Source organism: Tubulanus polymorphus, chromosome 12, assembly GCF_964204645.1.
Source record: "Tubulanus polymorphus chromosome 12, tnTubPoly1.2, whole genome shotgun sequence".
In the NCBI taxonomy this organism is placed as follows: domain Eukaryota; kingdom Metazoa; phylum Nemertea; class Palaeonemertea; order Tubulaniformes; family Tubulanidae; genus Tubulanus; species Tubulanus polymorphus.
In genome coordinates this window covers 117,050-139,420 of record NC_134036.1, presented here as the reverse complement: position 1 = coordinate 139,420, position 22,371 = coordinate 117,050, and the positions used below count along the sequence as shown (strand labels likewise).

Sequence of the window (22,371 nt, the reverse complement as noted above, 5' to 3'; positions counted from 1 at the left end):
GCTCACTATCGTGATTTAATGCCTGAACTTTGGTGGAACAGTTTGTGTTTGACTATCTTGGTTTAGTCGGAGACCAGACTATGTTTGAGAACGGCCTAGGCTATGGTAGTAGGCCCCTACTAGACTATTCTGGGGCGTGAGTATTTGGAGATATGCACTGAGGAATTGCCACACAAACTCAGCCCCTCAAAACAAGATCCCCTTCGACTGTTTGGACCAAATGAGATTGAGCACGAGGTAAGCTGTGTTTAGTAGATAAAAGATCTGAGGTATCAGGTATCCCATCATCACCATTGGAAGTATTGAAGTCCTTCTTATCCCCAGCGCATTGGATGGATAATCATTTATATCAACGATTAGAAAATCAATTACAATCAATTTTTTGCAAAGTTTCAGTTGCTTAAAATTTACTTATTTGGTGTAGATTAATCGTTTTAATGATAATTAGACCATTTCGACGTTCCGACCATGCTCCGGCAACTGGTTTTTCATTTTCTATTCACTCCACGCCGCGGGAGGTTGCAGTGTTTATGCTATCTTTGGCGTCTCAGCCCGCCGCGGCATATACTGCGATTGCGTAATATCATAGCGCCGCGGTCAATCACAAAATATATAATTAATTTTTTCGGAAAGTAAAGCAATCGTAAAAAATGCTTAACGCCCCAGAATCTTTTATACCGGAAATAGAAATAATTTCAAATCGTCGAAAATAATGAGATGTGCCGTAAATTGAAAATTCCGCAGTGAAAAGAAATTAATTCTATCAAAACTTTTCCATGAAGATTCTACTATTATACGCTTAAAATCGATGGTTGAATTGAAAGAAAATACTTTTTGGAACTCAATAAGTACAGTAAGAAAAAATCTTGATTCGAAACTTTCAATTCAATTTTGATTTTATTGCGCCATATTTTCAGCGTCGAAATCGCCATGAACATGGCATCTGTTTGAAGTGTATTATCACACAAGCATGCAAAATAATTAATCGTGACTTTAAATTATGGCCAGCACTAAATGATTACATAAATATTTCGCTGTATCGAGTGAGTTGTTTAGGCCGTATTCAGTTGAATTGAATTGCTGGAACTGGACCAGCGGGAGTCGGGTCACGATACCCGTTCCGCTTGACGATTTAAACAGCGAAATGTGCCGGAAATAGGCCGATATTGGTACGTTGACCCCTTTATATCAGTAATCTGCATGAATAGTTTCTTGTTTAGGAATTTTCACGGCTTATTTCGAGGTAAAAAAGCAGGAAAAACCAAAAAAAGTTACTGTTGTTACAACAAAGATGGCGGCCATTTTACAGGCTGAAGATCGTTCATGTTTTTTTAGATTAGTGCCACCAATTACAGGTTTATAGGGCTAATTATGTTTGAAAAAATAAGTAAGCAATGTAGTTTATTTTTAGTAGTTGTCTGAAATCTATAAAGTAGATCTAGCTAATCGTAAATATGTGCAGAGAAAATCTATAGATAAAGAAGGCTGCCAGGCAGCATTATTCAGTTTTGTATAATCATTGATATTGAGTGAATTTTTGATCCAGTTAAATTGACTCGATTTAACTCCGCTCAAATGTTACCTGTTGTGGCTGCTGTCTGTGTTATTAAATTTCAATTTTGTAATTGTAGAATTTTGATGGAATTATTAGATATTATGAAATACGATAATTTTCTCTTTTGAAATGCAGATTTTATGGTTGAACGTTGAATTGACGATCTGATCGTGCGAGATGGAGACGTCCAACACGTGTTCGTGTATTGTACATAATTGTACGAATCATAGACGCTCGAACGAGTCGATTCATCTGTCGCCGATCAGCTTCCATATTATCCCGAAACCTCGCGACTGCAACAAGCCGTTACTAGCGGTGATTAGAAAGTGGATTGAAATCATCGCGCATCCGCGGTTAACACTAAAAACACTATCGCACGGATCGGAAATGTTCTATATTTGTAGCGATCATTTCCAGGTAAAACCTCTCACATCAATCTTATCTCAATCTCATATTTCAATATTGTATGTCGATTGTCGGCACCTGGGAACTTGTGAGACTTGTTGAAGTCTATCAAATTTCTTTGAGTGCCCTTTTTAATTTTGTCAATAAAGATGATTGGTGCATTTCAGTGTGGGAGTACTGTTGGCCTACATGATTTTGCCTTTTTTGATATCCAACACATAGTGCCTATTTTGGATTTGAGAAGTCCTTCAAAATTCGTCTCTTGATTCCCCCCTTAAAACTTTTTGTTCATATTTATTTTTTAGGAAAAAGATTTTACAGGAACGAGACAACGTATATTAAAAGATATCGCAGTGCCATCTATATTTCCCCCGGGACATCCGAGTCATGACCCAACGTTGTATTTAAGCTTCAGAAAACGTATGAAACCTCGATCACCCATCCAGGTGCGTCATAGAGACAGCTCAATATCTACCAGTTCCATTTATCTGGTATGGTAGGATTTCATCTCCAATATTTTGACTGATTGTTTTTTCAGGATCGAGGCGGATTACCATCGCCTGGAGGACCAATGCCTGGAGGACCACTGCCTGGAGGACCACCACCTATAAAAAGAATGCGTAAAAATAATAATGACCATAGACAAACTGCTGATATAAATGTGAATCATTCGGTTGTGAGAGTAAGTGTAGATAAGTTCCGTTTCAGGAGGATGCACTCAGATTTTCACCCCTAACTCCACCCTTCCACTCCACTCCCCTCCAACCCTCTCCCCCTAACTCCCCTCCACTCCCTAACTCCACTCCCCCTAACTCCCCTCCACTCCCCCTAACTCCCTTCCACTCCCCTCACTCCCCCTTCCACTCCCCCTAACTCCCCCTTCCACTCCCCTAACCCCCTCCCCCTAACTCCCCTCCACTCCCCTAACTCCCCTCCACTCCCCCTTCCACTCTCCCTAACTCCCTCTTCCACTCCCCCTTCCACTCTCCCTAGCTCCCCCTTCCACTCCCCCTAACTCACTCACCCTAACTCCCCTCCACTCCCCCTCCACTCCCCATAACTCCCCCTCCACTCCCCCTCCACTCCCCCTAACTCCCCCTCCACTCCCCCTTCCACTCTCCCTAGCTCCCCCTTCCACTCCCCCTAACTCACTCACCCTAACTCCCCTCCACTCCCCCTCCACTCCCCCTAACTCCCCCTCCACTCCCCCTTCCACTCTCCCTAACTCCCCCTTCCACTCCCCCTTCCACTCTCCCTAACTCCCCCTTCCACTCCCCCTAACTCCTCCTTCCACTCCCCCTAACTCCCCCTTCCACTCCCCCTAACTCACTCACCCTAACTCCCCCTCCCCCTGTTGCATCTATAAAAGTCAAATGAAACGTATTTTAAATGTTTATTTCAGAATAAAACGTTAAACCGAGGAGTAGAACCGATTATTATTGATGAAGATGATGATGACGAGGAAACCAGTCCACGACAACCGCTAAAATCTCCGATCCACGCACAAAGGAGTCCATTGCAGACGCTGAAAAGGAAAACTCCGACTGTTGTTCCTCCGCCTCCAACTGCAGCTCCTCCGAAATCAAGCGGTAATCAGGTTTTATCACCCACCATAAAACGTAAGTAAATAGTTTAAAACTCTGCCGGGGGTCAACAGTACTTTTTAACACCGTCGTCGGGTTTAAAACTCTGCTAGGGGTCAACAGTTCTGTTTATCTGTCGTCGGGTTTAAAACTCTGCTGGGGGTCATCGTCGTCAGGTTTAAACAGTGTTTATTGTTAAATAATTTCTAGCGTTGAATCAATCGTTAAAGCCGACCGCCGTGGTTACCATTATTGACGACGACGATGACGATAAGGATGTCATCGTTACCATGGAAACAAGATCTCCGAAAGTCTCGACGAAAACCAATCAATGCGCGCGACGTCCCGACCAACAGACACCGGCGCCACCTAGTGAACAACCAGTAAACGGCGCGCATCTAAAAACTGTACGAAAACCGTTGACCGTAGCGCCACCTATGATACCAGCTCGGGTTGTTACACCTTCTAGTTTTAAAACAAATCCGATCGCTAAGACTTTGTCGCCAGGAAACCGAGGAACGGAGAAAATAACAGGTCGGTTTATTATACCTCGAGTAACACGCTTAAAGACACAATGAAGCTGCGTTTGAGTAACGTTGATATTTGTATTTCATAAACAGATATTCCGGAAGATCAGCCGGATGATGTTGTTATAATCGATTCTCCTTCAAATAAATCATTGAATATATCACCGAAATCTATCAGTGATTCCTCGCTCACTGTTAAAGACACTCAACGTAATGAGGTAAAACTAATTGTCATCATATTCTGTGTTTAGTTGAGTTTTATTATGTTGATGACAACTGACACTTGAATTGAATTAGAACGACAAATTGAGCCTCAAAAATATAGATGAGTTCAGTTATGTCACAAGTTTTATCGGACAAATAACGATTCATGCTTAGTAAATAGAATTTGAGTCTCTGAATGTCTGTATGTTTTATATCTCAAACTTTCACCTTGTTTTATAGAATGGAAGTGAAATTGAAACGATCACGCGTCCACAAGCGAAGAGAGGTCGGCCTCCTAAATCTAAAAGTAAGATTCTTCATCACATTTAATTTTTGTAAGAAATTTCTTGTCAATTTTAAATCACGATTACAATTTCACTCTGTCTTATTATAGTGAAAATACGTCTCATAACAAAAACGGGGACATACAGCGTGGAGCATACCGGACCAACGACAGGTACACCCAGTGTGGAGCGTACCACAGGGACATCCAGTCTGGAGCGCACCGTTCCGCTGACAAGGACATCCAGTGTGGAGCGTACCACAGGGACATCCAGTCTGGAGCGCACCGTCCCGCTGACAAGGACATCCAGTGTGGAGCGTACCGTCCCATTGACAAGGACATCCAGTCTGGAGCGTACGGTGATGGGGACATCCGGTGGTGAGATACATACAGTACCAGGGACGTCCGGACTCGGTATCAAACTTACTTCACTAAACGCCGGCTCCGACGAGTCCAACTCGAAAACGATGAAAGCCCTTTTAACGTTGTTGGAAAAGAAAGAAGAACCGGAAGTAGAAGTTCTGGGTTCGGTCCCGGGACGTTGGGTTCCTCTCGATGAGTATTACTACGGTAAACAGGAAGGGCTCATTGAATCTCAGGAGATCGGAGAATATCGATTTAAAGTAAGTTCCAATCGTATCAACCCTTTCAGTGCGGTGCATAAATCTGTGATTAACATCGCTAGTACACCGCATTACGGTGTATTGATGTAATTAATAATTAGTTTTCATACCTATTTAAGGATGGCAGCATATTCAAATATTACTAACTAACAATACACTGCACTGTGGTGTAGATGCACTAAAGCTCTTTCAGTCAAATATCAACCCTTTCAGTGCGTTTTTACACCGCAGTGCAGAGTATAAACATTGCGGTGTATTGATGTAGTTATTAGTAATTAAGGTTCCTCTCTATTGAAAGATGGCAGCATGTGTCAAACAGTGAAATATTAATAAGTAACAATACACCGCACTGCGGTGTAGATGAACTAGAGCGGAATGCCCATTATTGGAATATTTGAAAAATTTCCAAATTACCTCCAGCACTTTCGAGTACAAATTAGTCAGCACGGAAGGGGTTAAACTTATGTAATCTGAACTGTCATTATAACTTACTAATGAAATGTCTTTGCGAACTATTTTCAGTGTTATCATTGTCAGATAATGTTGTACAACAATATAAAAGTAATGATCCACATGCGAGCGCATATCGAGAGTGAGAAACAACAGAATATCGATTTGAATGATCTAACTCAATGTAAACATTGTTTCCGTCAATTTGATACTCCATTTGAGATGCAAACTCACGTCGAAAAGGTTTGTTGACTCTTCATTTCAATCCCAGAATAGAGGTTGTCACCATCCATTTGCAATATGCCTATCAGTATTTCTAAACACCTCTAAACACCTCTGTATTCACAAAAATTGGCCCAATCAGAATCAAGATGTCCGACTGGTGGTCATTTTTTGTTCACCAAAAACATCGTTTTTATAGGATGACGCTTCGACCGAGTGGGCATGGTGCACCTCGACCCCACTAACTCTCTATTTATTATTTCTGTTTTTGAGTAACATTATGGGTACTCATTCAGTATTTCTCTATTCGTTTAACACATTACAGGTCCATCAGAGTAATAGTTGTGTACTCGTTTGTCGTATTTGTGAGAAAGATCACACGACTCATCGAACATTGACGGCTCACATGAGAACTGTTCATAAACCGTGTGAAATGCCGTACGTCTGCCAACTGTGTTCATTCAGGTCATCGCTTTACGACGATATCATCGACCATTTCAACAAGGTAAATTCAACAACTGACTTCAGTATCGTCCTCTTGTGCATAAAAACAAATCTGCAAGAATTTCAGAATTGTAAAAACAAATCTGCAAGAATTTCAGAATTCTAAAAAACAAATCTGCAAGAATTTCAGAGTTTCATTCTTGTTGGCTAAAGTTGATTGGTCCAAATTAGTCGATTTCTAGTATAGATTTATATCATAAACTAGCAAATTGATTTTCTTATTTATTTGATGTTATGCTAAAATTTTCGAATGGCCGTTACTACGAACCCACCACACTTGCCTTGAATGTAACAGGGTTTTGATTTTGAATTTGGGAATCAGTACAGATGGGATGGAACGGTTGGTTTGAATTTCATTAAGTGATTTGACTGTACAGTCAAATCTTTACGTAGAACTTTGTGGTTAGCAACTCAGTTGCTCATGAAAGATTGTTTATTTATTTCAGAAACATGATAAAACCCGACATGTTTTATGTTTCTATTGTTTGAAAGTGTTTAAAGTTTCTCTGTCGTCGCGTCACGGCTGGGGTTTAACTCAGAGTTTCTATCAACATTTACAACGACATCAAACTCACTCGACGTGTCGTAAATGTACAGCGTGTAAACTAGTGTTCGTTACGAAAAACGATTTGAAATTCCATAAATCGACGCATCACGCGACAAACCGGCGCACTGATACCGGTAGAAACTGTAAGTATCTCTCCCTCTCTCCCCCTCCTCCCTCTCCCTCTCTCTCCCTCTCTCTCCCTCTCTCTCCCTCTCTCTCCCTCTCCCTCTCTCTCCCTCTCTCTCCCTCCTCCCTCTCCCTCCCTCTCCCTCTCTCTCCCTCTCTCTCCCTCTCTCTCCCTCTCTCCCTCTCTCTCCCTCTCTCTCCCTCTCTCTCCCTCTCCCCCCTCTCCCCCTCTCCCCTCTCTCCTTGTATCCTTGGCTTAATTACAAAAACTATAACATGGTTTGTAGCAAGTTGCTACTCCTTGAAAAAGTTAAGGCCGTGGAACCGGTTCCAAAGTCAGGGCTTAGATTTAAGACCGGTCTAAGACCAACTATGGAACCAGCTTGAGGGCATTGGCAATCAGAAAATGGATTATTGGATTAGATTATAAAGTTGGACGAGGTTTATTGTAGTTTGAATTCAAAAGGATGTAACTTGAGAAGAAACAACTTTCAAATGTTCAAACAATGAATATTATTGAATAAAGCGTATGATTCTGAATTTACAGGTATTTCAAACACAGGAAAAACTACATCGAACGAACAAGTAATGATCCAACTAGGTGGCGGTAAAGGTCGAGTTGGAACGAGTCATATTAAATCACTGAATGTACCTCAACACTCTAAAGTGCAGGAAATGTCGTCTGTGAAGATTGTAGAACCAGTCAGTCATCTACGCTGTGTCGAATGTACCAAAGTGATGTCGTCTAGAGGACATTATAAGTGAGTAGTAATTAGACTGCGCCTGCTCCCTGGACGAAATATCCGTTTTTCAGCATCTTCATTCAGTCTGCAGAATTTCCTCGCTGCTTTGCTTGGTGAATTAATTAGTGGTCCTGTCGGTTACAAGTGGCGACCACCCCTTTAAATTTTTACATCTATCCCTATGAAATTCAGCCACCCCTTAAAAAATATCTGCTGCCCTCTACCAGAGTACGATTTCAATATTCTATCAATGCTGATAATTGCTATGAAATATATCGAGCTAATGTGAAGAATAGAAGATAACGCCAAAATTAAGTTTCTGTATTTTTTGGTAGATTGAAAGCCTTGCCAGTTCAGGAGCCATGATGTCATACACTTAACAATAAATGCTGTGCCTTTAAAATTCCAGCATATTTTTCACAAGAATCCTCTATTTTCAATGACAGAATAAATGCAGTAAAGTTAATGATCTGATTTACAGGAAATACATACAATGTTCATTGTGTCGGTTTGCGACGTGTTGTTCTAACTCTTACTCCTCGCACATGTTGAAATATCACGCCGGTTACGGTACCCTCGATATTCCTCTCGAACATCCGCAACCTGAATTCATGTTCTGCTTGTGCGGTTTTCGTAGTCGCTACGGTAACACGCTCGGTAAGTTTGTCGCTCTCTATTGTTGCGATGTTTATTGTTAGTTGTTTCTCTGATTCGCTGATTCTGTTTAATAATTTTACAGCTCATCATTTAGTATTTTGTAATAAGTTCTCGTGCTATAAAACTCGTCCAGCTCCGCGTTGCGTAGAGGTGTTTGAAACTGTGAGTCCTGATATGTGTGATACCGCCAGTGAGTATAAATCTGTATAATCAATTACCTGTTTGTGGCTGCAGTTGCTGAAAAATTGTTTAGATATAACCAGTGGATAAATACCATAGTCCAGTTCCACAGTTCTGTGTTAAGATTTGAATCCTGCTCCCCCACCCTGCAGCCCCTGATGTACCCCCTTCTCCCCCCAACATGCAGCCCCTGATGTACCCCCTGCTCCCTCCCCCGCCCTGCAGCCCCTGATGTACTCCCTCCCCCGCCCTGCAGCCCCTGATGTACCCCTGCGGCTCCAGACATGTTTTCTGATTTCTATCTATCAGTTTGTTTTCTGACATTCTATTTATAGACACTGATGAAGTTCCACAAACGATTTTTACTGCTTTGGGTTTAAAACGAAAACGATCTAATGAAGGTAAATACTGTTTATAGCATTAGAGATCATGGGTCCCAGTGGGTTCACTCTCTCCCGGGAGATGGGTTCTATCTGAGAGGGGAGTTCACAGTTCAATGTGTAATGTTTCTGTTGATTTTTCAGAACCAATCGCCGATGATCCTGACCATATATGTCGCACAATTGTAAGCAGTATTGTCAACGAAGTTGTTCCTTTAGAAATCATTGAAATACCTGATTCAGATCGCGGTAAGTTCAATTCATGCATCCCTTCCTTCCTATACACAGTAGATAGTAGTTAGGTTATAGTATCAAGTGGTAGAATATAATTCTAATCGTGTGTTTGTTTTTCAAACACAGATGGCGCTAAAGACAATGCTGGAACTGTATCGCTCAAAGGTGTCGAAAACGAGAATATTCGTCGCTCGGACGACAATTTAGAAACGCATAATAACAAACCGGATATCGGCACGGTTACTTTGAAAGCGGAAATAAACGATGAACTCGTAAAATTAGAACTCGTACCGAATCAGTTGGTCGACACCACAGTTGACCCCGCTAAAATAGACATTCTATCTAATGTCATAACTCTTAAAAATGAGAATGCTGAACTGCAAAATGATACGATCAGTTCACAAATTGCGGTCGTTGTTAAAACTGAAGTTGATTCTGATTTAGTTAAAACAAACGAGGCAGAAATTGATAAAACGATGAATTCTATGGAACAATCGGAGAACATTTCTCAGGGAAATGATGTAGTAATTACTGATACACATAATGATCAGATCTCGATACCTACCGGTCATAATCAGATAGAAACTGAGTCTAATGTGAATTTGATAAAAGTTGAAGGGACGTGTGATGATCTGGCGAGTACTTATGAGGCAAATGACAATAAGGTAGACACAGTTGACGTAAAGGAGGAAAGGCCAGACACTGATGAGGTAAATGAGGAAAGGCCAGACACTAATGAGGTAAATGAGGAAAGGCCAGACACTGATGAGGTAAATGAGGAAAGGCCAGACACTGATGAGGTAAATGAGGAAAGGCCAGACACTGATGAGGTAAATGAGGAAAGGCCAGACACTGATGAGGTAAATGAGGAAAGGCCAGACACTGATGAGGTAAATGAGGAAAGGCCAGATACTGATGAGGTAAATGAGGAAAGGCCAGACACTGATGAGGTAAATGAGGAAAGGCCAGACACTGATGAGGTAAATGAGGAAAGGCCAGACACTGATGAGGTAAATGAGGAAAGGCCAGACACTGATGAGGTAAATGAGGAAAGGCCAGACACTGATGAGGTAAATGAGGAAAGGCCAGACACTGATGAGGTAAATGAGGAAAGGCCAGACACTGATGAGGTAAATGAGGAAAGGCCAGACACTGATGAGGTAAATGAGGAAAGGCCAGACACTGATGAGGTAAATGAGGAAAGGCCAGACACTGATGAGGTAAATGAGGAAAGGCCAGACACTGATGAGGTAAATGAGGAAAGGCCAGACACTGATGAGGTAAAGGAGGAAAGGCCAGAAATGGATGATGTAATTGAAGATGAGACAGGTGTTGAGACGAATGAGCAGGTTGTAGATAGTGGTGCCACAAATGACACAGATGTAGAAATGGTTGAGGCAAAGGAACAAGATACAGATTGTAGTGAAGCAATGGAAGTGGATATTTGTAAAGATGTGTCCAATCCTGAAATACTGGCAGTTAATGGATTGCAACATGAACCAAAAAACGGACAATTGATTGTAAATAAAAATAATTTGATAAATGAAAAAGTAAAAACTGGAAGTTTGAATTTAGGTTGTAATTCTGACAATAACTGAGTGCATTTAATCAATCGGGAATTCTTCATCTCCGGATGGGAGAAAGATGAAGATAATTTGACTGTAGGAGTAAACAATCAGACAGGAGTAAACAATCAGACAGGAGTAAACAATGAGACAGGAGTAAACAATCAGACAGGAGTAAACAATGAGACAGGAGCAAACAATGAGACTGATATTGATTTGAATTTGTAGTTTTGATGTTGATTGCGTTGTTTAAAACTGATTCAGGTTTAAGAAATTATCAAATTCCAATCTCTCATTTTAATTCATACCATTCTCTATTTTTTGATTTGTTTAGGAACTAATTATTGTTTAATCGGGCATAAATGAAATGAATATTTCGAATATGCATTATATATATTGTGATGTTCAGTATTTTGTAAGACGTGTGTAAATAGAACTGGTCTGAAACAGACGCGTAATAGATTTTGTTGGACTTCGATGTAAATAGAAATATAACTGAATAAATTCTGCTTCTTGTCAATTAAACGAAATCTATCTATGATTGATGATGATGATATTGATCATATCGAGTGAAACCATGGATTCTAAAGCGCATTTTAGAGTCCATGGTTAAAGTGAACTGGCTTCAACTCGGGACCGATCTAAGTAAAACGCGACCTGGCAGTGTAGGCTTAGCAAAAATGATACTTTATTTCTCATTCCTGCTGAGTTTGAATGTTGACCCGGCCGCCTATCTACCCTGCACATTACCTTTTATGATCAGGCTACCAATAACAGACCCTGCAGTTATAGATATGAACTGATTACAAATTTCATTGCAGTTTACGAAAGTGACCCGGCCGATTAGGAGAAACAATGTATCATTTTTCATGTAGAGTTTGTGTTGAATAGAGACGCCGAGAATCTAAAGCTCAATGATTTTATTATCAGAACATCAAACACAGCTCAAAACACAGACGAATTTATCCCAGTCTCTGGTGGTAGATTTATAAATCTCAACTATAAATGAGAATCGATGTTTAAATTTGTAAAAATGCTGCTCATATTTCATTAAGACATTAATAATTATAAAATACTGTTGATGGTATTACTAACGTTCTCCACGTTCAGCGAGTGATCTCCAACCTCAGTACCAGTCACCGCCACCATAGATCGGACCTTTCCGTCCGTGATCGTGAGACTGCACCGGTCCCAGCATCGTCGTAACATCTTCATCTTCACTATCATTATCATCTACAGGTCCTCCTCTATCATCGTCATCATCATCGTACACAGGTCCTCTCCGTATTCCAGCATGCCGCATATGATCCGGACGTGGACCCGGACCTGGTTGTATTTCAGTTGTGTCTCCATCATCTAAACGGACCAAGTTTTCTCCATCGAAAACTGGTGGTAAATTCTGTAGCAATTCATCCTCGATATTTAAAGTTTCTTCAGTCTGTTCTTCCTCGGAGAAAGAGACCTCCTCCGTATCAACATGTGTGACGTCACGGGTAGAGTTTGGCCACGTATCAAAATCTGGTAGGCTGTCTACATCGATATTGGATCCGTGGGCGTCATTATCAGTGTTTGTATCGACAGTTTGTAGACTGTCTACATCTAAATCGAACTCAGGAAATTCTATGTGTTGTACTGGTGGTAAACTATCGTAACCATCATCATCGTGAATGATAGGACCACCAGTCTTATATCGTTTGGTCAGAGATGACTTTCGGTTTTGTTTAGTCCGTCGTTGCTGGCCCTCCTCCGCCCCGGGCGTGGGGCGCGGAGTCGGTGCGGTCCCCTCGCCCTCACTCCCAAGCGGGCACCGCCCTGCTGCTGCTGCTGCTGCTGCTGCTGCTGCTGCGGTTTGATTACCGCTGGTATCAGCGTACACGGGCCCCAGTTGATGAGAAGATTGGTGACGCTGTTTTGACTGTTTCACGGACTGCTGCGGCTGCTGCTGCTGCTGCTGCTGCGGCTGCGGCTGGAAGAAAGATTAAAAACCAATGACGACAAAAATTCTAAAACACCTTTAAATTTATTTTACATATAACTTAAATATTTTGTACAGACATATATATTTGAGGTCAGTATTAAACAGATCAGAAATAGTTAAGCTTTTTAACAGAATCAACTGACTTCTTCTTGCTGCTGATATTGGTGGTGAATAATAAATTCATCTTCTTTTAAACATCGACCGTAAATTCTTTCTGATTCGTATCTGAATTCGGCGGTAATCGTGACGTCATCAAGCGCCACTAGACTCGGGAATCGGCTCACCACGAACTGTCTACAAATCATAGATACATTTGCAAACTAATAACTCATTTGAAAGGAAATTAATCCAATCAATTCTTGGACTTTATTTTGATCCAAATTTACTGACTTTCGACGCAAAGAATTTGTATCACTGCTCTTCGTATCACGATGAAGGTTTTGAAGGTTGAGGGGGGTTAGGAGTGGATGATAAGGGGGAGGGGTAGGAGTGGATGATGGGTGGGAGGGGTATTAGTGGATGAGGGGAGGTTAGGAGTGGATGAGGGGGTGGAGGTATGTTACCTATAATCGTTCCACTCGACGACACTTCCTCCGTTGAAATAACTCGGCGCTGCCGGATTATTCATTAGACTTAAATATTTTAAATTCGGAAACGATTTCATAACCGTTTGAATGAATACACCTGAAATTGACGAGTTAATTAAAATATTAAAACAGCGAAAACCTGCTGTAGTTATAATCAATTGCACCAGGGGGCGATAGTAATTGTAGTAATAGTGTTTAATTGGCTATAGAACTAAGATAGTCTTATAGGCCGATCTTATGAACTGCCCCCTGGTGAGTCAAAATTGAAGCTGATCTTGTAAAACTATACAGTAGGTTCTTACCGAGATTTTCGATATTGTTATGATTCAGCCACAGTGTGTGTAAACCCGTGTGTTTCGGAAATTTCACGTGTGAATTTATTTCATTTCTGTCCAAAATTAACGTGTTCAAATTCGGCAATTCGTAGAGAAATCGAAAATCTGTGAAAATATCGTTAAACGGAAAAAAGACGAAAAATTGATTTTGAAATCATTTTTTTTTAAATGCTGGTAAAATTCCGATCACAGAAAAAAGAAATATCGAAATGCGCATTAAATATATCGAACGATTGACGTGAATCGTGAACTGATAATGATTTATCGCTATAAAGATCATGTGACCCTAAACAAATATATACAGCGGTACACATAGAATATCGATAGATAGTTGTTTAATGTAAAGGATATTTAATATGGTTCGATGTTAAATCGAGCTCCTCGAGAACTGATAAATATTTCTTGATGATTTTTATCGGCAAAGTTTTCAAGCCTTGATCGACGAACGACAAACGTGCGGCAGTCATCTTTAAACTGTAGATAAAAAAACACTGAAAATAGATAGAATTTATTGCACCATATCCCCGACCCCCCGCGTAGGTCAGTTAACCCAAAACGTAGGTCGATATCATATTAGATATAGTATTAATATTGTCACTATTTCACGAGGATGCATCGTTTATTCTGGTCAAACTAATGATAACCATGTGAGACACTTTTGATGAAATGAATAAATTCTAATTGTTTGTTAAGTTTTTGATATCGGTCACGTATTCAATTCGCCCGAACGCGGTATTGTGTACAGATGGCTAAATAAATGACGTGAGTTTAAAATTGAATGATTAAAATGTTTGAAATAGAGTTTGATGAAGTATTCGTATTCTCACCTGTAAACATGAACCTCCTGTAAGTATCGCGTGAAGCTCGTGAATAGTAGTCAGATTGACTGGTGACGGAATCCCCTACCGGGTTTCTAATTAGGTCATCGGGAAACCCAGATAACCCCGACTTACCTTTGATAAGAAATACGAAAGTCTGTTTAAAAATCGCATGATTTCGGTTCGTGTTTAAATTAGATTTGAATTATATTTATCGTCTAGATGGGAATATGTTTTTTTTTTCAAAAAAGCAATGAATGAATTCACAGAAATCTATAGTGCTGTGTATCCCCCCCCCCCCCCCCCCAGTGGTGCTGTAGCTGCGAAATTTAAGATTGGTCAGAAACTGGCGATTTCAGTCAGAGTCGATATCGTCACGGCGTTGACCATTGTGACGTCATGGTCTTTTGTCCGAATGTGAATGGCCGTCGAATATGTTCGAATGTTTTCCTGCCACAATCGGGCGGACCGGATGGCTTAGTCGGTAGGCGACTAGCGTGTCACCGCTGTGGCCCAGGTTCGAGTCTCGGAGGAGGCGGGTCAGGATGTGGCAATGAGCTCCGGTAAGCGGACGGTGGCTACGCGCAGCACTGTCCTCCCTGGAATGAGGTTGCTAATGCGTGAGTCCTATATCCCACCGGTGGCGGGGTAAAGTATTATTTAATTCAGTCGTTTCTGGCTGAATTATTTATTTATCTCGTCATCTCGGTCCCGGCAGCGGGTAATTCCACCAGGGGCTTCGACTTTTTTACAATATTAGTTTGTTATTTTAAGTTGAATGGTGAGGGTTTGGGAAATTTTTATATTTATTTAATTCCTCGAACTGAAGAAATCCAAGCGAGAATTCGGTGGTGACTGCATGCAACGCGGACGGTGATCAATCACAGGTCTTTCTCAACTGATGACAAAATTTCGATGATTTTTTAACGTCACCAAATTCCAGTCAGAGTAGATGTGCACGCGGCAATGTCTGGTGAACTTGTGTATAAATTCGGCTTCAAAACGATTCTATCCAATAGAGAATAACTCTCTGGAGACCTGTCATACGCTCTACTACACAATAGTGCCGCGTCACTGCACAAACCCTTAAGCAAACTTCGATATCCTAAAGCAAAACTCGAAAATAGTAAAATTGAGCCGGAATTATAGTTCAAAACTAGACGTAAATAGAAGGGAAATCCACACTAAAGTTTGTTGGATAGTTTAGATAAAATTTCAGCATACAATTTTAGGCTAAAATCGTAGCATTCGATATTTCTATCTTTAACAATATGTGTCTCTATGAATAGTCGAATTAAACTCGATGACCTGTAAGCCCCATTGAAAACGTTTGGCACGAATTGAATGGTTCTCGAGGATTAGCGTCACGGACTCGGGTCTGTCACAGGAATGCGCGATCGAGCTTTCTGATTGATCCATTCCGGTCGCATCGATGATGCACCGTCGCTGATTGGTCGACGTAGGTATTAGAAGCGCGGTTCGAGCCTCTCGACGCCAGTCCGAGAACCGATGTCCAGTGATGAAGGTCAACCTATAAGAACTCTGCAACAAGGCGTGAAGAACGTGTGGCTTCAAGCGAACAACCTACTAATTAGCGGCTGATGATGTTAGGAGAGACTGGAACGTGAAGGAATTTGTGACGCCTAGCTATTGAGAACGCAAGATGAGACTGGCGGCTGTTGGTGCTGATGATTGCGGAGGAGATCCCGATCTGCTGCTGTTACTGATGTTGCTGCTGATGTTGATGTCGGATTTCAACAGATGACCGCTCACTTGCTGATGAGGACGAGAAACTGATGTTGCCGATTTCCGATGTTCTATTTCAAGTTACACACATTTTGATCAGGTTAGAAATTTCATATAGAATTCAAAACTCAGAATCGTATCTTTCGAAAATTATCGCGTTTTGATTGTGGAACCCAATTCGGCTTAATTTCAATCGAAATTGCGTTTTGAAATTCAACGTTTTTTGGTTTTTTAATCTCAAATTCTAGTTCAGTTTTCAAATCGCTTTTGTCTCTGGATTTATTTCTGGAATTCCTCGGGGTTATATTAGTCGCAATTTTATACATTATGAATATTGTATCTTTTTAGGGTTAAACCGAAACCAGTTCGCTACTACAACTACATGTACACAACTCGTTTGTCGCAACGCCCTGAACTAGTTTGGTGCAGGTGCTGCATTGGGAACCGCATCAACCCACATTTTGCTGTTTCGGTATCTTTACATTGAGGTAATTATATTAAACTACACCCATCCGGAATCGTTTTCCAGTTCACCCGATTTCTTTTTCAGCCGGCAAGTTACATCTTCAAACCTCGAGACGCAGACTCTACTCAGACTACAGCAACATCTTCAAACCTCGAGACGCAGACTCTACTCCGACTACAGCAACATCTTCAAACCTCGAGACGCAGACTCTACTCCGATTACGGCAACATCTTCAAACCTCGAGACGCAGACTCTACTCCGACTACAGCAACATCTTCAAACCTCGAGACGCAGACTCTACTCCGACTACGGCACCATCTTCAAACCTCGAGACGCAGACTCTACTCCGACCACAGCAACATCTTCAAACCTCGAGACGCAGACTCTACTCCGACTACAGAACCATCTTCAAACCTCGAGACGCAGACTCTACTCAGACTACAGCAACATCTTCAAACCTCGAGACGCAGACTCTACTCCGACTACGGCACCATCTTCAAACCTCGAGACGCAGACTCTACTCCGATTACGGCAACATCTTCAAACCTCGAGACGCAGACTCTACTCCGATTACGGCAACATCTTCAAACCTCGAGACGCAGACTCTACTCCGACTACGGCACCTTCTTCAAACCTCGAGACGCAGACTCTACTCCGACTACGGCACCATCTTCAAACCTCGAGACGCAGACTCTACTCCCGACTACGGCACCATCTTCAAACCTCGAGACGCAGACTCTACTCCGACTACGGCACCTTCTTCAAACCTCGAGACGCAGACTCTACTCCGACTACGGCACCATCTTCAAACCTCGAGACGCAGACTCTACTCCGACTACGGCAACATCTTCAAACCTCGAGACGCAGACTCTACTCCGTCATTATTTCGTTTTTCCGCATGTTATAAAGTAACGTAAATAAATAAACGTCCATCTACATAAAATACTCGTCTTCCCTAAAAATCTCTTGTCTCGGGCACTTTGCCCCGGAAAGGACTCTTCCCCTCGCAACTTCATACTCGACACTGCTCCGGAAAGGACTCTTCCGCTTACAACTTCTCACGTTCAAGGAAAGGACAAAGTCAAAAAGGAAAGGACAAACGCAAAGTACAAATCAAAGGATTTATTCCAAATTCAAAGTAGGAATTTCTTACAGCTTGTTTGCAAAAGTAAAGTTCAACATTTTATTGAAACAACAAAAATTCATTTTATTAACAAGCAATAAATAAAATTATGGGATTTGAACCACCAACCTTTCGGCCAGCAGTCCAGCACCCTACCAACTACGCTATAGGGGACGTACTGACAGCACACAGAGGAACTCCTATTTATCCATTGCTTAAGCAAATTTTATTAAAAAAATAATGCCATCTACCGGGCGAGACAGGAACTAGTTCCTATCACAACCCGGTAGATGACGGAGAGAAATAACAGAGTAAGGAGAGAGAATGAGAGAGTAAGGAGAGAGAATGAGAGAGTAAGGAGAGAGGAGAATGAAATGAGAGTGAGAGAGTAAGGAATGGCAGAGTAAGGAAAGAGAGAATGGGAGAGTGAGATGAGAATGAGAGGAGGAGAGAGGAGAATGAAACAGAGTGAGAGATGAGATGAGATAAGATTAGAATGGGAGGGAGAGTGAGATGAGAATGGGAGAGTGAGATGAGAATGGGAGGGAGAGTGAGATTAGAATGGGAGAGTGAGATTAGAATGGGAGAGTGAGATTAGAATGGGAGAGTGAGAGATGAGAATGAAACAGAGTGATATGAGGATGAGAGAGGATAGAAAGAGATAGAGAGGATAGGATGGCATATCACCTGAACTTCTATGTTCCTCTTGTTTTCTATCTAGGATGCTGTCAGCAGTTTTACAGTTTTTAGTTCAAACAGATATTCATCCCATCAGCAGCAATGTTATTATTTCGTCCTCGTGGACATAAAGTTCACTATAACTGAAGTCAAGTTCTCGCAATATTTGTTCGTTTGTTTGTTTATCCAGTCGCTGAGTCCGAACACTGCCAACACGTATTTATCCAGTTCATCTGATGTAGTCCTGATCATCAAACACAAACGTCAATAGTTCCACCATATTGATGACAAACATCCTAAAAATATACATGAAACTTAATAGATTTAAGGCCATCAATCAAACATACAGAGTTAGAGTTAAGTCTAGTAACCGGTGTATCAGAGAAATGGCAATCTAAGGTACCCCCAAAATGAGGGTTAGGGGTCAAATATTTTTTGTCTCCGATTTCGATGAAATTTAGTACAGACATGTATTCTGGGGTGCTGATCACAAATCTGAAAGAATTTTTCAGATCCGAGGTCCCAAAAATGAGAAATTCGAATTTTTGGGGGGACCCCTAAATTTTCAAAAGGCCTTGGACCCAAGAGTTTTCGAGATATTCGAAATCTGATTGCAGATTTGGAATCAGCACCCCTGACAATAGTAAGGATTGAAATTTTAAGAAAATCGAAGAGATTCGATTTTTTGGCCAAAAACGGCAAAAATCTAAGGTGTAAGTCCAGGAGTTTTTTGTCGCCGAAAAATTTTTTTTCTCTGATTCCTTCGAAACTTGGTAGGAAGATGTATTCCGAGGTGTAGATTCCGGATATGCAATCAGATTTTAAATCGGAATTCATCTTCATGAGCAAATAAGGGTTTTAATGCCCAAAATATGCACCCTAAAAATGGGCTACAAAGTCAAAATTTTTTTTTTGGCCCAATTTTAATAAAATTTAGTACAGACATGTTTTTTGCGGTGCTGATTACGAATATGAAGTTAGTTTTTGGATCTGAGGCCCCTAAAATTAGATATTCACGATTTTGTGTTTTGACCCTTATTTTCGTCACAAATTTTGATAAAATTTGGTCCAAAAGTACAATTTTTCATCAATTGAGCCAAGTATTCAATTAATTTTTAAGTAAAAATTGATGCTCTTACTTAAACCATGAATTATAATTCCTGCAACACAATTACAGGCTGCTACAAATAACTCCAATGACAATTCTTATGAAATGCAGTAAACACTATGTTTACAGATGTGTAACTGTTCACTCATAATCAGAGATGCTTGGGCCAAAGTGCCAAAATTCCGGAATTTAGAACGGGGGTCTGAAAAATTCTCCCCCAGAAAAAATTTTGCGTTTTTGCATCGCCGGAGATGCAGTATCACGATCGGCATCTTTCATCTGAAAATACGACGGCAGGCATTCGTTGTGCTTCACATCCCTCGCTGCCTTCTTATGCCGCGCGCTATCCGGGTGACGAAGAATATCTTTTTTCCCGCCACTACCGTATTTGAACTGGTCTTATTGACATCGGCGATCCTAAATTTCCGGAATTCCGGATATTTCCGGAAAACTAGCATCTCTGCATAATTGTTTCTGAGACTTGAGACTGAAATTCTACTCACCCTAGCAGTAATAATAGTCCACCGAGTTCCACAATTCCACATACTGAGTTCCACATCTCCAGGAATCCACCACTGATTATTTTTACGAGTATCAATCCACGTATAGTCCAGTAAGTTCACGTATAGTCCAGTTAGTTCACATGTAGTCCATTTAGTTCACATTTAGTCCGGTTAGTGCACATATAGTTCACATGTAGTTGGGTAAGTGCACATATAGTTCACACGCAGTCCGGTAAGTTCACGTATAGTCTGGTAAGTTCACTAGTAGTCCAGAAGAAGTTGACCGAAGAAGTAAAACTGATGAATTTCAGTTGAAGTCCACCACGTCCAGTATTCATGATGAAGTTGACCCACAATCCGGATAGGAAAACCTGAAATATAAAATTGAAATCACATTAAGAGAGAGACTGACTGAGAGGTTGGGGGAGGATGGGGTGAGAGATTAAGGGAGGATGGGGTGAGAGGTTGGGGAGGATGGGGTGAGAGGTTGAGGGAGGATGGGGTGAGAGGTTGGGGAGGATGGGGTGAGAGGTTGAGGGAGGATGGGGTGCGAGGTTGAGGGAGGAAAGTACAATTACAGGAAGGCATCTGAAAGCTTGGAAAAACCAAAGGTGCTCCAGTGAGTGTTGTAAATAGTGGAAAAACGATAATCTGTTAATCCTTGTGTCTATTATATATATAAAATAATGTTATATTAGATACATACTATAACTATAGACACTGTGGATTAACAGATTCTTGTTTTTACACAAAACGAGCCACCCTCTGCTGGGAGAAAACCGGCAGTGAAACTGGTCGACAGTCAGCTGGTGGCGGTAACCTGCTGAACATGTGGAAAAGAGGAAGAATTAACAGGAATTGTAACAACAGCTCATCAAGATTTGTGAAACTATCGCCTGCGCCTGAGCTCAGTGCACGCGGCTAGAGTACGGCCTAATAAAAAAGTGAAACTTGAAAGTGGTAGCCAACAAGCAGAAAGGTTATTGTCGCTGGAGTTGTAGCCAAGCAGAAAGGTTATTGTCGCTGGAGTTGTACTGTAGCCTACTCCAGTGACAATGTAGGTCCCTGCTGTGTCTGTGAGGGCAAAACATCTCATGAATTCTTACCTTTTTAACCAATTCGTACATTTAGAGTCATTGTGGCTTTAAAGTCTTTATCAATTGCATGATTTAGAGAATAGTTTCATTGTCAATAAAGAATGAATTGAGTGCGCTCCACAGAGCGCGATTTCCATATCGACCGTCTTGTGCTGCCCCTATGTATAAAGATAGCGGGGAAAACGTGAACTAATATAATACTCGCTTGCCGGAGTCTTCGAACGGCCGTAGTGAACGAACTAATTACCGATTTGCGGGCCGGATTCCGAGAAAAATTCTCAAACTCTTAAAACTGCTTTTACACGTTTGAACCAAACTCTTTTTCTTTCAAAGAAAAAGCCTTAAAAGAGGAAATTTGAATTGGGATATTTCTAGTATCGTCTGGCAGAGAGCGAGAGGTATTTGAATGTTCCCTGATTATTTGCGCGAAGGAAAAATAGAAAGTTCGTCAATTCAAATGATAAATGATCATTCAAAATGTAAATGAATAATTCATTATGTATATAGTACTAATTAATTGAAGCTAATTTGAATTTTAGCTAAAAAATTGAATATCGTTTCCTAAAAAAATAAGGAAATATCATCTATAATTCAGAACGTATTTATAGTATCATATTTAGTTAGAATTAGGCGACGCACTGGTCTATATTGTATGTAATAATGAGATGTATATTCCGGCGGTAAATATGCACCGCTATTTTAGTTCACAGTAATTCCGCTATCGTAATTCATAGGGGCAGCACTGTACGGTTAACATTTGACTTAGCTTCGCTATCTTACTGTGGCATGCGAGTAATACAGATATTTCTCTTTGGCGAATTTCGTTCATTATTTAACACGATTTCGTTGTATATCAATAATTCTATTAACTTTTAAGCTATATAGAAGAGGGTCTTATCTACAAAATGATTTTCAAACTTATCAATGATTATCAATGATTTTTTGTTTGTATGTTCCCTTTTCACGCAATTGAAATATATCGAAGGAAAAATATGGAAGTATGTCAAATTCAGGATAAATTCAAAAATGTAAATGAATAATTCATTCTGTATAAATAATAATTAATTGATAAGTAAGTTATTTTTAGAAAAAAAAAGGAATATCGTCACTAAAAAAATAAGGAAATATCATTCAAAAATTAGAA

General features: G+C 40.8%; 3 protein-coding genes across 7 annotated transcripts; 2 read left to right on the top strand and 1 right to left on the bottom strand.

Annotated features, from left to right (window-relative positions):
- The first annotated feature begins 931 nt into the window (after nucleotides 1-931).
- On the top strand, nucleotides 932-11,631 carry LOC141913879 (uncharacterized). Of its 4 annotated transcripts, none has more exons than XM_074805050.1 (19): nucleotides 932-1,169; nucleotides 1,691-1,972; nucleotides 2,266-2,406; nucleotides 2,499-2,642; nucleotides 3,363-3,579; nucleotides 3,754-4,077; nucleotides 4,164-4,288; nucleotides 4,515-4,581; nucleotides 4,669-5,180; nucleotides 5,703-5,873; nucleotides 6,178-6,357; nucleotides 6,803-7,046; nucleotides 7,577-7,790; nucleotides 8,254-8,429; nucleotides 8,512-8,619; nucleotides 8,945-9,010; nucleotides 9,134-9,238; nucleotides 9,350-9,933; nucleotides 9,964-11,631. In XM_074805050.1, the coding sequence occupies exons 2-19, from the start codon at nucleotides 1,733-1,735 to the stop codon at nucleotides 10,819-10,821; spliced, it is 4,476 nt and encodes a 1,491-aa protein (XP_074661151.1). In that variant the 5' UTR covers nucleotides 932-1,169; nucleotides 1,691-1,732; the 3' UTR covers nucleotides 10,822-11,631. The 4 variants fall into 4 exon arrangements, with proteins under 4 accessions (XP_074661151.1, XP_074661150.1, XP_074661148.1 ...); XM_074805049.1 differs by having other exon boundaries at nucleotides 9,350-10,113; nucleotides 10,144-11,631; XM_074805047.1 differs by having other exon boundaries at nucleotides 9,350-11,631.
- LOC141913880 (uncharacterized) lies at nucleotides 11,584-14,670 on the bottom strand. The gene is made up of 6 exons (XM_074805052.1): nucleotides 14,516-14,670; nucleotides 14,040-14,162; nucleotides 13,656-13,795; nucleotides 13,330-13,450; nucleotides 12,910-13,060; nucleotides 11,584-12,754 (listed from the first exon to the last, which is right to left on the bottom strand). Exons 2-6 carry the CDS (start codon nucleotides 14,153-14,155, stop codon nucleotides 11,915-11,917), a joined length of 1,368 nt encoding a protein of 455 aa, XP_074661153.1. The 5' UTR covers nucleotides 14,156-14,162; nucleotides 14,516-14,670; the 3' UTR covers nucleotides 11,584-11,914.
- Nucleotides 14,671-15,347: 677 nt separating this feature from the next.
- Nucleotides 15,348-17,644, top strand: LOC141914184 (uncharacterized). Of its 2 annotated transcripts, none has more exons than XR_012620739.1 (3): nucleotides 15,348-16,352; nucleotides 16,601-16,740; nucleotides 16,803-17,644. XR_012620739.1 is itself a non-coding variant. In XM_074805450.1 (3 exons), exons 1-3 carry the CDS (start codon nucleotides 16,303-16,305, stop codon nucleotides 17,628-17,630), a joined length of 1,002 nt encoding a protein of 333 aa, XP_074661551.1. In that variant the 5' UTR covers nucleotides 15,348-16,302; the 3' UTR covers nucleotides 17,631-17,644. The 2 variants fall into 2 exon arrangements, 1 of the variants encoding a protein (XP_074661551.1); XM_074805450.1 differs by having other exon boundaries at nucleotides 16,601-16,724.
- Nucleotides 17,645-22,371: the final 4,727 nt, after the last annotated feature.